Raw genomic sequence first — 14,184 nt, 5'->3', positions numbered from 1 at the left:
GACACTTCTGCCTACCAATTATAGGAAGACAGATTCCCACCTTGGAAAGACATTCCTGGATATGGAAAAACATGCAGTTTTCTTCAACATATTATATATATAACAGTCCTCCCAGAGCAAGGACAGGAAATATGAGAATAGCTGGTTGATAAGTATAACCTGTGGAATGTGCTAAAATCAGCTGGGAAGGGCCCTGTCCAGTGTGGCTCAGATGTTTGGGCTCTGTGCCATACACCAAAAGGATGCAGGTTTGATCCCCAGTTGGGGCACACGGGATGCAACTCATCAATGTTTCTCTCTCACATTGATGTTTCTCTCTCTCTCAAAAATCAACAAAAAATATATCCACATCCTCAAGTGAGGATTTAAAAATCCAGCTGGAATGCAGTCATTTGTTTTTCTGAGTGCATGTCTTCCAAAAGATCTTGCTCATGGCCTTACCCTGTTGGGAAAGAGGGTGCACCTTCCTGTTGGCCTGGGGCATCCACATGACAGACAGCAAAGTGCTGAGTGATCTCTTGCATGTCTTCAAAGTTAAAGAACGCATTGAAGCAGGATTTATCTGCAAGAGTAAAAATGCTCATAAATAACAGGCTTTCCATTTGTCCCCAACTTCCACTACTGATCACAAAATTACGTATCATCATCCCCTTTCACTGCCTTTTAATCACTGACCTACCAAAAGGTGTCTGAACAATCTGTCTGATTCAAGCTGCCCTAAAAGCTAAATACCAGATATCTCAATGACTTGAAAATAATTAATTCTCAATACTTCACAATGTCTACAAAGTGGAAACCAATCCTGGTGCTGCATAAGATAATCTTATACCCATAGTGCTATCATTTTCATGTGCCTTATTCTTCAATCTTACATAGAAACACTAATATAGTCCAAGAACTTGGCTAGAGTGAGTATCTTGGGCTATTTACACTTATCATATGGGAGACTGTGAGCATTCATCTTGAAAAAGGTTGGGGTGAAGGGACGGGCTACTGCTTCAATTGCCAACCTGTTAGTATAATGATTAAATCACTTCTCTATAAAAACTCTAGCTCTAGCCCTAACCGGTTTGGCTCAGTGGATAGAGCGTCAGTCTGTGGACTGAAGGGTCCCAGGTTCGATTCCGGTCAAGGGCATGTACCTTGGTTGTGGGCACATCCCCAGTAGGGGGTGTGTAAGAGGCAGCTGATCGATGTTTCTCTCTCATCGATGTTTCTAACTCTCTATCCCTCTCCCTTCCTCTCTGTAAAAAAACAATAAAATATATATTTTTAAAAAACAAAACAAAACAAAAAACTCTAGCTCTAGACTGTAGCCTCAAATGCAGACCACCTCTGAAAGCCAAAGAAATGAAAGAAAATATATAGAGAGACACTGTATGCCTGTGGCTGGGGCCAGAATCTTATACTACCATCTAGAAAAGTCCACTTAAAGTCACTGATGACAGGCCAGAGCAAGAATACTTTTACCGCTCTAATCAGTTTGGCTCAGTGGATAGAGCGTTGGCCTGCGGACTCAAGGGTCCCAGGTTCTGGTCAAGGGCATGTGCCTTGGTTGTGGGCATATCCCCAGTAGGGGGTGTGCAGGAGGCAGCTGATCGATGTTTCTCTCTCATCGATGTTTCTAACTCTCTATCCCTCTTCCTTCCTCTCTGTAAAAAAACAATAAAATATATTTAAAAAAAAATACTTTTACCAATTCATTAAAGAGTTCACCACTAAGTTAAATTCAAACCCTAGACTTTCTAACTTGAAATATGAAAAAAAAACAAAAGAAGTATAGACCAAAAAAACCCCTGACTTCAGTTTTACTTTCTTAACCAGTTCATCATATAACCTTAGTTCTTTAGTAAATCTGACAGAGGTGAGATATAATTCCAGTATCCCCCAAGTGCATGCAATGGGGAACTTGAATCCTGCCATTAATGTGAAGAGGGAAGGTAAAGGCAGAGAGAAGAAAACTTATGTTCTTAGAGTAGGATCTCTTATGTATATATTTAATATACAAAGATTAAATATTATAATACAAAGGAAAGATATAAAATCAAATACATACGATTGAGGCCAATGTCATGATATGTCAGAATAACTGGTCTGTTCCCCTTCGGTAGGCCTCTTATAGTGACGTGGACCATACCATGAGGAGTTTCTATATCATGTTCCTGTAACAAGAGAATGTAAGGTCTCAGCAAAGACAGAATGGACTTCCCAGGTTGCTGAAGTTTCACCATATATGATTCACAGCTATTTCCCACTAGCTGGGGCAGGACAAATCTCTGAACTATAAGCATACCAGAGAGATGCTATATTATACAGAATATTCCTACTTTCTAATTACTTTCAGATAAACATCAAATAAATAAAAGAGAAAAATATATATCTTCTTATCCACAAAGCTTACTTCCTTAAGTAGGAGAAATCAGGGATCTGTTGATAATATATTTGAAATTGGCTATGGAAAGGTGGTCAACAAGTTGAGTAAGGAGCCAGTACGACCTAAGGTGAGCAAAACTAAGGACGCAGAAGATGTAAAGTTACTGGGTAAAAAGCCAGAGACTTCAGAACCTCTAATAGTAAATATATGTTCAGCAACTGGTAAGCTCAGCAGACCTATGGGGTGTATGCCTAAATCTCTCCCCTTTCCTAGGAGCTGCCCTTCAGTGTCACCATTCATTACAGGAGTGGCTGTTGGCTGCCAGGTTTAAAGACTGTAACCTTATCGCCACCACTAACTGGAGTCAGATGGGCATATGGTCCATGCTGGGTCAGCTTCCTTCCCTGAGAATTGTAATTGGCACTAAGAGATTCCACCCTCGGCTTGGTTTTTCTCTAGAAAGAGATGTAAATTTGAGAGTTAATATCAGGCATTTTCACTGCTCTAATTCCTGGTTCTAGCTTAATTTCAGAGACATCCCTGGACTGTCTCTGTTTAAGCTAGTTTGAATGGGCATATTCCCTGTACCCTAAAGGATCCTAACCAAAGCAATGAGTAAAGTTCAAGATTAGTCAGAGCAGAGCTGAGGAACTGAACAAAGCTGGAACAAAATGCAATCAGAGCTGCTAAGACCAGCACTAAGAGTGATTGGGTGGGAAAAAAAGAGACTGTAGATAAGTTAACAAATTTACTCTAGTCTTCTTCAAAGTCTGTATCTTTCAAAAGTAAAAAATTATCGTATTTAGCCTAGTGAAATTTTGCTGACAAAGTCATCCACACCTATCTCAGAAAGTCTTACAGTAGATAAGACAAGATTAACTCTGTCAATAAGAATCCCAACAAAGGCAAAGGGCTTCCAACTTAATTTCCTTTGTAATAATGAATCTCATCAGAGTGTTGGTTTCTTCTCTGATGTAGGGCACAGAACAATCTTAGGCTAAGTGATGAGCAATGTATCTCAAATCATAGGCCCTAGGCTAGAGCAGATATTTCTATCAAATCAAACCATGAGTGACTCAATAGGCCTGCTATTCTCTACTATTACTACCTCCTATTCAAAGGATTGAAAAGGGGAAGAAATGAAGGAGAGAATCAGGTACTGTGCACTAACTGGCTATGAAATAAAATATAGGGCTTGAATGGAAGGAATGCTATCTAATAAAGAGGTAATATGCAAATTCACCATCACTCCAACACACAAGATGGCCGCCCCCATGTGCACAAGAGATGGCTGGCAGGGAGGGCAGCTGGGGGTGACCAGGCTGGCAAGGGAGGGCAGTTGGGGGCGACCAAGCCTGCAGGGGAGGGCAGTTGGGGGTGACCGGGCCAGCAGGGGAGGGCATTTGGGGGTGACCAGGCTGGCAAGGGAGGGCAGTTAGGGGTGACCAGGCCAGCAGGGGAGGGCAGTTAGGGGTGACCAGGCCAGCAGGGGAGCAGTTAGGCATTGATCAGGCTGGCAGGGGAGTGGTTAGGGGGTTACCAGGCAGGCAGGCAGGCGGTTGGGAGCCAACAGTCCTGGATTGTGAGAGGGATCCCAGATTGGAGAGGGTGCAGGATGGGCTGAGGAACACACACCACCACCGTGCATGAATTTCATGCACTGGGCCTCTAGTAAAAGATAAATTCCTGTTACTGTATAAGCATTTCTCTTGTATTCATGTCAGACTTATTGAGGAACTCCCTCCACCACAATCAGGCTCATTCATTAAACAACAATTTATTGAACTCCTACTTCCAGAAGGACTGAGCTCTGGGGATAAAATAGTGAATAAGAGAGACAGGGTCTCTGCTCTCATAGAGAGATTATGTTCTAGCAGGGAGGCAGACAATAAACACACAAATCAACTGACCCATAATAATAGCTTGTGATAAATGCTATGAAAGAAATAAACAAGATGGTATGATAGAAAATTGAGAAGGAAGCCATTAACTCTATTAGCAGTCAGGAGAGTATAAACTAAATCACAGAAATGTGTTTTCAGACACACCAGAACGGCAAAACTTTTAAAGTTAGATAATGCCAAGTGTTGGCCAACATGTAGAGAACTAAGTCTCATACACTGTTGGTGGGCATGTAAACTGGACCAGCTACTCTGGTAAACAATTTTGGTAATTTCTAGTAAATTTTAGAGGTGTCTACCCTATAGCAGTTTTACTTTTAGGTATAATCTTAAAGAAATTCTCAAATATGGTCAGACATATACAGAAATATACATTGAAGCCTTATTAATAATGTAAAAAAAATTGAAAACAGCCTAAATATTCATCAATAGGGAAACTGAGAAATGAATTATGACATATTCATATAATAAAATACAGATAAAAATGAACTAGAACTATGAGCATTAATACATAGAGAAATCTTAAAAACACAATGCTGAATAGAAATGCAGAAAGTTATGTGTATAATATACCACAGATTTTAAAAAAAGAAGCACTAAATAGATTATATATTTAAAGTGTAAGAACTTGGAGGAGAAGGAATGGCACTAACATTAGGACTTGTTTCCTCCTGAGAGAGGATAGATTTTAAAAGGGAACCCAAGGAAGCTTTGCTCTGTCATTTTATTTTTTGAGAGAAAGAAAGAATAAAGAGGGAGAGCGATGCAGGCCCCTGCCAGATGGGTGACACTACAGGAGAAACCAAATTGAAGAGAATGTGCAACAATTTGTCATTCTGACAATCTGGTTGCTGGAGACTTCCTTCCGTCATATCTTCCTTCAGTAGAGTCTTGTTTAAATATTCTCATTTGGCTTCAGCTGTACTACTGAGACCGGAGGGGAAAACCGGTTTACACTTTGGCCCTGAGGTTAGCAGACCTCCTGAGGCCAGGTAATTGACGGGGATAGTGTGTGTGTGTGTGTGTGTGTGTGTGTGTGTGTGTGTGTGTGTGTAGGGGAGCAGTGGGGGAAGGTGTGGAATGGGATGGGGGATAGTGAGCTGTGAAGGAAGTTCAGAAGAATGATGAAAAGGGAGATATAACAGATGGGTTAAAAGTAGGTGAGGGAATGGGGCAAAGTAACTACTTTTTCATCATTTGATAATCTAGATGAAATTCAGAGTTAAAATTGACTAACAAAACTTTTAACTTTTTAGGGAGACTTCAGCTCCTACCTCCTATAATATACCCTCAAACTGTGTAATGACCAAAGTATCAAAGGGTCAAGAGTGCTTGAGCAATTCATATAGTTTCTCTTCATTTCAAAGTTTGTGAATGTAAATGGTATTAGAACAAAGAATATAAAAAGGAGATACTCACCTTCCTACAGACTTCTATTTGTAGCCTTTCTGGCCTTGTGAGTGAAGAGCTTGAAGTCTCCATCTAAAGATGAGTGTGTAGAGACCCTGGCTACAGAGCTGACTCAATAGGCAGGCCATATAGAGGTGAAGCTGCCAACACCTTTCCACTTTAGTCATATCATGTGTTCCACAGGCTGTTTCTGCAGTTCCCTCACCCTGCACCCTAGTATTCTACAGGGTATGACTACACAATGAGTCTGTGCTCAAGGGCATAGCCCAGGTAGCATCTAATAGGCTCTGGTCATAGAGCTTTTCCAGTATTCTCTGATTATTTACTATTTCCAAGGTTATGTACTTGACCCTTTATTCTCCAGGCTTATAAAACAACCTGAAATCACATTGGTCCCCAACACACTTCTCCATCCTAGACTGTCTTCCTCTTAATCAAAGATGTAGTTTAAGAGTCTTTTTAAAGAATTTAAACATTTAGGATATTACCATTACTGAATAATAATTAACTTTCACTTTTTTTCTGAGTCATCTTCCTTTCGCTAAATGTGCTATCACCAGAACTATACAATCTGACTTATCATATCTCTCTGAACTCAGTTAATTTTGATCACTTTGTGCCTGTTAGTACTTCTTCCTCTCTCTGGCCAGTCTGAAAGAGGTTAGGTAAACTTGTATGACAACATACTCCTGGAAATGTCAACGTTTTTATTAGTATGAAATTTTCTTCTGCATCTAGTAAGCAGTTACTATTTGAGCCTTTGGTATAGTTTTTATTATTATATAGGAATTTTTGATGTAATACTCCCACCATTACCTTACCTCTGTGTAGTGGTATAAAGTTCATTTGCTCATTTAATCCCCTAGTAAAAGAACTGGCCTCCACAATTACTTAGTCAGCCTTCTACCTATCAGAACACATTTTTCTTTTTAAAGTTCTACATCAAATTTTCTCTGACTCTATCCTCAGTTTTCTCCCCTCTTACTCTTATATCTTTCAGCCTAGTTCAATCAACACCCATTCAGACATCTTTTATTTTTCAACTACCCATACTCTCAACCTCATAAATCATACTCTTCATCTGGAAGCTTCTCTTGCAATATGTCAACATAAAATATATCTTTTCCTCCTTCAAAGCCAACCCTAATACCTTTTTCACATAGCCTTTGATGACAATAATAAGAAAAAGAGTGAATGACGATTTAACCCATACTCAATAGCCCAGAACACCTTCAGAACATGGACTCTCTAGGAAAGTGCAGGTGGAAGGGGTCCAGGTATGTGCATGTGACCCCCTCCCCGCCCATGACCTGACCCATCTAAGCCAATACGTCTTCCCTGACCTTTTCCCTAGAATTATAGGTAAAGATCTTCTCTTCCCAGTAAGGTTGCTAAGCTAGATAAATGTGAGTTTGAGGCAGATGGCAGCTATCAAGCCCATGATGAAACAGAGCTTGTCAGAGAAATAAATCCTCTAGTGACAGGAGAAAAGGGAACTGAAATTGGGAGTGGTGATTATTAAAAAAATAAACTCATTTTTTTCTATAAAATTCTTTTTTCCCCTCCAATTGAGAATAAAGTCACATATGTCCTTAAAACTCAATAATCAACCTTTCTCTCACTCCCCCAAAACCAACAAAAGGTGGAGGGCATCTCAAGGGGAGGAACTATAAACAGAGGCCATTATGAAAGGAAAACTGCAGAGCAGAAGTAGGGGTAGGTCAGTAATAATTCCAGTTTTCCTGCGGGTGTGTGGGGCATACAAAGGGAAGCAGTGGCCAATAAGTGGACCGGGACCACATTTGCATCCTTCAAGGCCAGGGGAGGAGCATGTAACTACTGATCAAAATCTGTAACAGATTGCAGCAGACGGCTGAATCCCAGCTGTCTCCAAACACCTCTTTCCTATGGAAAGAATGTTCAGGATATTTATTTCACTTAATCTTATTTTTGTAACAATCCCATTCAACAAGTAATTGGGAAGAGTTTAAAACTGTTTAAAACCCTTTAGAAGAGGCCGGTCACATACATTTGAAGTATGGTACTAAAAACCACTTCTCACACTTGGGTTCTATAAATCAGTCCTCTAAAGAGCTATGGCATTTTTAAAAAATTATTTTCTTATCTATTGCGCTATCTCCTTTTTTAAAAAATACACTTTTATTGATTTCAGAGAGAGGAAAGGTGAGGGAGAGAGATAGAAACATCAATAATGAGAGAGAACCCTAACCAGTTTGGCTCAGTGGATAGAGCGTCGGCCTGCAGACTGAAGGGTCCCAGGTTCGATTCCAGTCAAGGGCATGTACCTTGGTTGCGGGCACATCCCCAGCAGGGAGTGTGCAGGAGGTAGCTGATCGATGTTTCTTTCTCATCGATGTTTCTAACTCTCTATCTCTTTCCCTCTCCCTTCCTCTCTGTAAAAACTAAATAAAATATATTTTTTAAAAATAATAATAATGAGAGAGAGAATCATTGACCGGCTGCCTCCTGCATGCCCCCTTCTGGGGATCAAGCCGGCAACCTGGGCATGTGCCCTTGACTGGAATCGAACCTGGGACCCTTCAGTCCGCAGGCCAATAAGGAGCTACTGTATTTTTTAAAATATGTTTTTAAAATTGATTTTAGAGAGAGAAGAAGGGAGAGGAAGAGAGAAACATCCATCAGTTGCCTCCCTGGGCATGTGGCCTGACCCAGAATCGAACCAGCAACCTTTCAGTACACTGGTTGACACTCAACCAACTCAGTCACACCAGCCAAGGCTAAAGAGCTACTGCATTTAAACAGCCAGCCATTGGCCTGCCTGGATTACCCTAGGAGCAAGAACTCTATTCTCTTCTATGAGAATGACATATCCTGGCAGACAGCAGCTTTTCACTCTCCATTAATATTTATTGAGTAAACCTCTGGTGGAAGTGGAAGGCAATTTGACAAGGTATGCCAAGGGCCTTAAATATGCTCATTCCAAAAATTAATCTAAGGAAATAACTCAAAGTGTGGATAAAATTTATGCATTAAAATGTTCAGTGAAGATATCATAAGCAATCTAATTCCAAAAATAATGAAATACTTATGTCATGGCATAGCTATATGATTAAATAACAGGTAGCCATTAGAAATTTTTATGAATTTAAAACTATGGAAATGAGATTGTGTTCTATTACTAAGTCAGAGAAGGGGATACAAAACTGTATATCCAGTATAACCAACTAAAGAAATTTAAAAATTAATTATTTTAATATTATATATACACATATATTTCAACACTATATTAACAGGGTTGTCCCTGAGTTATAGAATTATGAATTTTCCCCCAACTACTTTCTAATTCTTATTCTCTGCTTTCCAAATATTCAACTATGAGCATGTACTCTTTTGATAACCAGAATGAAAAAGTAAAAACTGGAAAGAAATATAATAGAATATGGTTATCTCTAGGTAATAGGATAATAGGTAATCTTTATTTTTATATTTTTTTGAATTTTCTAAATTTGTTTCTGATCATACACAGGATAAGTGTTATTTTCTTTAAAGCAATATCATATACACAGAAGCAACAGCATTTGTTTCAGCTCTAATTCCAAGCTTTTAAACAGTCTCACAAGGAGAAGAGAATTAAGCAACAATGAAGTAGATAAACGGACACTAAGCCTGCTGATTCATTGTTCCAAATGGCAATAGGCTCATTTCTCTTTTCTCATCAATTCTAAGCATGTCACCTCTAATCACCCATTCCTTCATTACTGTAATACACAAATATAACTGCTGTTTGCCTCAGAGAAGCTATAGAGCAATGATACACTTGGGACAATCGAAGAACCAAGAGAAATGGTACGCTTTTAATTACATTTTCAGTTATTGAAAAGACACACACAAACACCTAGTTGATTAGTAAGGAAAAATCGGTTCAGACTGAAGTTATGAGCTTAATTGATGATGCCAAGATAACTTCCTGGGATATCATTAAAGATTCCTTTAAGATTTTTGAGGCAAGACAGATCAGAAGAAGCCCACAGTTATGCTAATAGACAACACCAATGCCAAGGTTGAATGCCTTTCCGTTTAGTGACAATGCCAGCTTTATAGACTTGTTCTGCTTCGTCTCTTAAGAACGCCCAATGGTTTCTGAGAAGCCTTCAGGCAAATTAGGCACTCTAGACTTCCCACATCACAGTTCCCAACTCCTAGGCCTTCCTTTAATCAGCCTGTTGCTAGACTCCTGACCTAGCTGCCACCAGTCTCCAGAACCTCACATAATCCTTTCACAAAGAGACAGATGAGAATGGTGGTAGGAGAGCATTCCTGAGTTCTGGAAGGAGGAAAAGAGCCTATGTTTTTTTCTTTTTTAAAACACAAAGAAGCTGTACATTAAAACACCAGTGACACACACCTGCCACCATTCTATTTGTATCAGAAATGAATTAAAAGTTGCAATTCATAAGGCCAGAACATGTTACTAAAGTTTCACCCAAAATATCAAGATATTTATATTTCTAAAACTCAATTTCATTTATATCTAAGTATATGTATACATTAAAAAATCCTAAAGGCTATATTCTAAAATATTAACACCGGTAAAAAACAAGTGATATTTATTTATTTATTTACTTTTTGGTATTTTTAAAATCTATTTTGCAATGAGCTGTAAGTTTTTATATTCCAATGTTCTTTTTGGGGGAGGGGATATCCAATTTGATGAAAATAAATGCTTCCACACTTTTTGGCAGGAGTTTACAAATACTATTTCTGGAATTCCTCACCTTGAATTTTACTGTCCCTCTTTCAAATGATTTCCTTCTAGGTAAATTATATCAAATATTAACAGCAATCAAGTTCAACAGGTTCAATCTAGGATCCAAACCATAGATGAAATTAGGTAAAATTAAAAACACTAAACCCAAACTTGACTGCTACCATCTATTAAAAAATAATATGACTTCTTGTTTTTTTTTGTTTTGTTTTTTTATATTTTATTGATTTTTTACAGAGAGGAAGTGAGAGGGATAGAGAGGTAGAAACATCAATGAGAGAGAAACACTGATCAGCTGTCTCCTGCAAACCACCTACTGGGGATGTGCCCGCAACCGAGGTACATGCGCTTGACCGGAATCGAACCTGGGACCCTTCAGTCTGCAGGCCGACGCTCTATCCCCTGAGCCAAACCTGTTAGGGCGACTTCTTGTTTTTGAGTAAAGGAATATAGCAAATGATTTCCTACCAGTACTAGGTTGATTACGTTGTATATATATAGTAACAAATAGTCACACTAGGATTCAGAAATCTATAACAACACAGTGAGCACACTGCCCCTTACAAAGTGAGTCTCATGTATCCTGCCAAGGAACCTCAGCTTTCCATACCATTCAACTCCTTATAACATCTCAGCTTTGGACATTTCCAGGTGGGAAAGAACAGGCAATGGATTCAGGAAGAATGGGGTTTTTCAACCCCAACTTACTACCTTGTACCCAGCTCAGCCATTGAGCCACACGACCCATGAACCAGGAGGTCATGGTTCCATTCCCAGTCAGGGCCCATGCCTGGGTTTTAGGATCCATCCCCAGGAGGAGGCAACCGATCCATGTTTCTCTCTCATCATTGATGTTTCTCTCTTTCTCCCCCTCTCCCTTCCTCTCATTGAAATCAATAAAAACATATTTAAACACACACACACACACACACACACACACACACACACACCTTGTGATACTGTTCCAAGAACTGGAGATGACATATTTAATATCTATAATAGTTACTCTGTAAATTATGATATAACTGGTTTGCCTATGAGATAAATATTAGTCCTTCCTTTTGATGCTAATGCTATATATTTCACTACAGTTAACATAAAATGAATATCTGAAAATAACTATTTGCCTTTGGGTATATGGGTTGGTGAAATCCTGCAAGCAAGGAAGTTGGTTTCCCAACACCTTCCTTTTCTGCCTAGTACCCTGTGAGTCTACTTCACGCTGCTTCTGACAGCCACTGCTCTGACACCATCCCCAAAACAGGAGCTGGACTGCATGGGCTTATAAGATTCCCATTTCCATGTACTCATTCCTTCCTCCCATTTCTTTCAGGGCCAGTCAATAGATAAAGTAGACAGATCAAGAGTTGCTGGTTCATTTTATTAATTTTTAAATTGGCAATAGAGTTACAGGGGAAAAAACTAACCAAACAAAAAAATAGAGTAGGAAGAGAACAGTATCATTTAAGAAAATACTAATGAGTCAGGCTGAATTTTGTATTTCTAAATATAAAGCTAATAGAAACCTACATTTTGTATTAATAACACTTGTCTTTTTTTTTTTAGGAAAAGATTTTGTTAAGTTTCCCCTCCAAACTACCCTTCCCCCATCTTTTCTGGAGTGAGGTGACAACCCTCCATTTGACACCTGTGACTGGGGTTTCCAGTATCATTTGATGAAAGGAGATCTTAATCACACAGACACAGTAACCTACAACCATAAAAACAGGCCCTGGCAGGCAAATTTTGAATATAATAGCAAATTATTTTAAATAAGTTAGATATAATAACTAAAAAAACACGAAGGAGCTGTGACTGCTATGAAGAGAGATCCACTTCTACACGACCACCAGCACAGGGAGGGAAGCACGGCAGAAAACCTGTACACAGACCTCCTTGGTGCTTGTACAGTCCTTACCTGACAGTCAAAGTCCTGGAAGTTTCGTGTACCATTCTGTCAACAGAAGGCAGAAAACACAGTCAGTTTCCCCATGTGGCTTCCCCAAATGTGCAGCAAATTCAGTTCACAGTGAAAGCAGTGCATGTGTAGTGTACTGGTTGCCATAAACTAAAATGGTTCTTCTCATAAAAAGTCTTCAGAGGCAGGATGGGTTCCTAACGTGTGTTAGTAAAAGTTGAGTTTTTAGAGGTGAGATTATACCTTGGTGGACTTCATAAGAATCTATCCTATATAATAAAAGGGTAATATGCAAATTGACCCTAATGGCAGAACGACTGGTCACTATGACACACACTGACCACCAGGGGGCAGACGCTCAATGCAGGAGCTGCCCCCTAGTGGTCAGTGCACTCCCACTGGGGGAGCTTCGCTCAGCCACAAGCCGGGCTGACAGCTGCGAATGCAGTGGTGGTGGCAGGAGCCTCTCCTGCCTCCTCAGCAGCACTATGGATGTCTGACTGCGGCTTAGGCTCACTCCCCGGGGAGCAGGCTTAAGCCGCAGTCAGACATCCTCTGAGGGCTCCCGGGCTGCCAGAGGGAGGTCTGACTGCCAGCTTAGGTCTGATTCCCCAGGGAGCGGGCCTCAGCCTGCAGGTGTACATCCCCCGAGGGGTCCCGGACTGTGAGAGCGCGCAGGCTGGGCTGAGGGACCCCCCTGAGTGCACAAATTTTCATGCACCGGGCATCTAGTATACATATAAAAGCCTAATATACAAATAGACCAAACTGTGGAACAACTGAACAACTGGTCACTATAACGTGCACTGACCACCAGGGGGCATGCACAGAACATGGCAGGCATCGGCAGCAGGCGGTAGAGTGTGGAACATGGTGGGCGTTGGCCATGGAGGGATGGTAGAGCAGGTGAGCCAGACCAAGGCGGGGTGCCAGTCGCTGTCATAAGGGCGAACATCTGGTGTTTACTGAAAATTCTTTGCTCCCACACGCTGCGATCCTGCCCAGCATTCACACCTGCCACTGGTGTTGGCCCCGCTTGCACCTGCTGCCAGAGCCAGAGCCACCACTCACACCTGCTGCCGGCGCCAGGCCCCGATTGCTCGGCGCTGTCAGCAGGTGCAAGTATGGCTGCCAGCCCTATTGCCCCTCAGGGCTTCTCCACCTCCTCCTGCTCCTGAGGGGCAATCGGGGCAGCAGCCGCCACTTGCACTTGCTGACAACACTGGTCCCGCTTGTTCCTGCGGCTGGCGCAGGCCCCAATTGCTCCATACCATCAGCAGGTGCAAGTGGGGCCGGTGCCATCAGCACATGGGAGCAGCAGTGGTGGCAGCAGCAGGGCTGCAGGCAGATAGGGGACAGGGGGCCTTGGAGGGAGGGGCCGGGTGTGGAAGATGGGCTGAGACCTGCCCCTGTGCCCACCGCAGCCTCGCGGCCCACAGTTCCTTTCAAGGTGCACAAATTTGTGCACTGGGCCCCTAGTATAAAAGAAAGCAGCCTGCTTTCCCAGTAAAGCTTGTAACTTCTTGCCTCTCTATCTAAGAAGAGCAGTGAGAACTTGTAGGAAGAGGGTAAGACATGGATCAGAGTCTGACAGCAAACTTATAACCAATCAAGGAGCACCTGGGAGGAAAAGAGTTCCTGAGAGGAATAAGGAAGGCAGCAGTGCCTAGAACCAGGAATTAAAGAAAGGATTAAGGAGAGAACAAAGATATAGATGGATTGGAAATGGAAGACTTGAAATTGAATGAGGAAGAAAGTGTCACTGGAGAGAAAGAAAAACAAAACAGGATTCCTAATACACTGACCTATCTGTTGCATTCTATAAAACTGCTGA

General features: G+C 41.1%; 1 protein-coding gene across 3 annotated transcripts in view; it reads right to left on the bottom strand.

Annotated features, from left to right (window-relative positions):
* NDRG3 (NDRG family member 3) overlaps window positions 1–14,184 on the bottom strand; it is an 85,231-nt gene that overhangs the window by 42,278 nt on the left and 28,769 nt on the right. The window contains exons 3-6 of one of the 3 annotated variants that reach the window (XM_036323365.1): window positions 12,351–12,386; window positions 5,695–5,757; window positions 2,057–2,162; window positions 442–562 (exon numbers count right to left, since the gene is read on the bottom strand). In XM_036323365.1, the coding sequence (XP_036179258.1) occupies window positions 442–562; window positions 2,057–2,162; window positions 5,695–5,757; window positions 12,351–12,386 (326 nt within the window). The remainder of the gene's footprint in view (window positions 1–441; window positions 563–2,056; window positions 2,163–5,694; window positions 5,758–12,350; window positions 12,387–14,184) is intronic. The other 2 variants (XM_036323366.1, XM_036323367.1) reach the window with 2 other exon arrangements.

Source organism: Myotis myotis, unplaced genomic scaffold (genome assembly GCF_014108235.1).
Source record: "Myotis myotis isolate mMyoMyo1 unplaced genomic scaffold, mMyoMyo1.p scaffold_m19_p_9, whole genome shotgun sequence".
In the NCBI taxonomy this organism is placed as follows: Eukaryota; Metazoa; Chordata; class Mammalia; order Chiroptera; family Vespertilionidae; genus Myotis; species Myotis myotis.
The sequence above is the reverse complement of the archived record's forward strand: the minus strand, read 5'-3'. Positions and strand labels throughout refer to the sequence as shown.